Source organism: Aythya ferina (assembly GCF_964211825.1).
Source record: "Aythya ferina genome assembly, contig: HAP1_SCAFFOLD_105, whole genome shotgun sequence".
NCBI classification, from domain to species: Eukaryota; Metazoa; Chordata; class Aves; order Anseriformes; family Anatidae; genus Aythya; species Aythya ferina.
Genome location: NW_028181414.1, coordinates 486,546 through 488,137, shown reverse-complemented (window position 1 = coordinate 488,137; position 1,592 = coordinate 486,546). Strand labels below are relative to the sequence as shown.

Genomic DNA, 1,592 nt, shown 5'->3' with positions numbered 1-1,592 from the left:
GCAGCTGCAAAGGGTTTCTGTTCCTGTGTCTCTCCTGCACCTGGACAGGCCCTGCTCTTCTCCCAGCACATCCTATATCCCAGGGAGCCTTTGGGACTCTTGTTGAGCATGTTCTGATGTGACGGCAACTCTGAAAGATGATGTGAGCCTTCAGGCATGGCCCTTTTAGGAGGGAAATTCTGTTCTGGAGGCCAGCTGTGTCACTCATGTGCCAACTGCCTGTCCCTGCCTGCAGTCCCAGCACAGCCTCACAGCAGCACTGGCACCAAGCTACAGGAGCATCCAGGCCTTAAACCGCCAACAGGGCTCAGCAGGAGAGGGTGTCAGTGGCAGGAGAGCAGCTCTGCATGGACCCAGCGCTGGTGCTCCCAGGCTGGACTGCCACGACTCTTTTCCCCTCCACTGCTGCACACTGTCCCTGAAGCCACAGAAAATGTCTCAGAGGAAGGATATAAGACAAAAAGTCACTTTAATTGGTTTAAATACTCAAGCAAAATGAAGAATTATATTTCTTTGTGGAAAATATTTGATAAAATAAAATTGAGAAAAAGCAGAACACCAATAAAAACACAAGAACATAATACCCACTGGCTTCACCTATCATGATTTGCATTACGAGTGATTTAGAGAAGAAGGCAGGCAATATATTGCTGAAGAAAAACACCCAGTCATCACTTTCCACATGGCAACCTTGATCTCCTTGTTCCTCATGCTGTAGATGAAGGGGTTCACTACTGGAGGCACAACCAAGTACAGAAATGCCAGAACAACATCCAGGGAAGGGAAGGAAATTGATGGGGGCTTCAGGTGGGCAAAGATAACTGTGCTGAGAAAGAGGAAGACCACAGCCAGGTGAGGGAGGCATGTGGAAAAGGCTTTTTGCCTGCCCTGCTCAGAGGGCATCCTCAGCACAGCCCTGAAGATCTGCACATAGGACAGCACAATGAAAACAAAACAACCCCCAAATAGAAAAGCAGTAACTGTAGTAAGTTGAACTTCCCTTATGTACAAGTCTGTGCAAGAGAGCTTGAGGATCTGGGGGATTTCACAGAAGAACTGGCTGAGAGAATTGCCACAGCAGAGGGGCAGGGAAAATACGTTGGCAATGTGCAGCACAGCTTGGAGAAAGCCACTGCCCCAGGCAGCTGCTGCCATCTGGGCACAAGCTCTGCTGCCCAGGAGGCTCCCGTAGTGCAGGGGCTTGCAGATGGCAATGTAGTGGTCGTAGGCCATGACAGTAAGAAGAGAAAGTTCTGCTAAATTCAAAATGTTATAAGAAAGAGCTGTGCAACACATCCTGAATAGGGTATGGCCTTGGTGTCCCAGAGCAAATTGGCCATGGCTTTGGGCAGAGTAGTGGAGATGCAGCCCAGGTCGTTGAGGGCAAGATTGAGGAGGAAGAAATACATGGGGGTGTGCAGGCGGTGGTCGCAGGCTACAGCAGTGAGGATGAGTCCGTTGCCCAGGAGGGCAGCCAGGTAGATGCCCAGGAAGAGCGCAAAGTGTAGGAGCTGCAGCTCCCGCGTTTCTGTGAATGCCAGCAAGAGGAACTCAGTGATGGAGCTGTTGTTACACATTTATTGCCCCTGAGC

At 50.3% G+C, this 1,592-nt stretch overlaps 1 protein-coding gene across 1 annotated transcript; it reads right to left on the bottom strand.

The window, feature by feature from the left end:
- Positions 1-675: 675 nt before the first annotated feature.
- On the bottom strand, positions 676-1,296 carry LOC311428645 (olfactory receptor 14C36-like; the record flags this gene model as incomplete). The annotated part of the gene is made up of 1 exon (XM_084539993.1): positions 676-1,296. A coding segment is annotated over one exon (621 nt), but the record flags the coding sequence as incomplete, so codon positions are not given.
- Between the last annotated feature and the right edge of the window lie 296 nt (positions 1,297-1,592).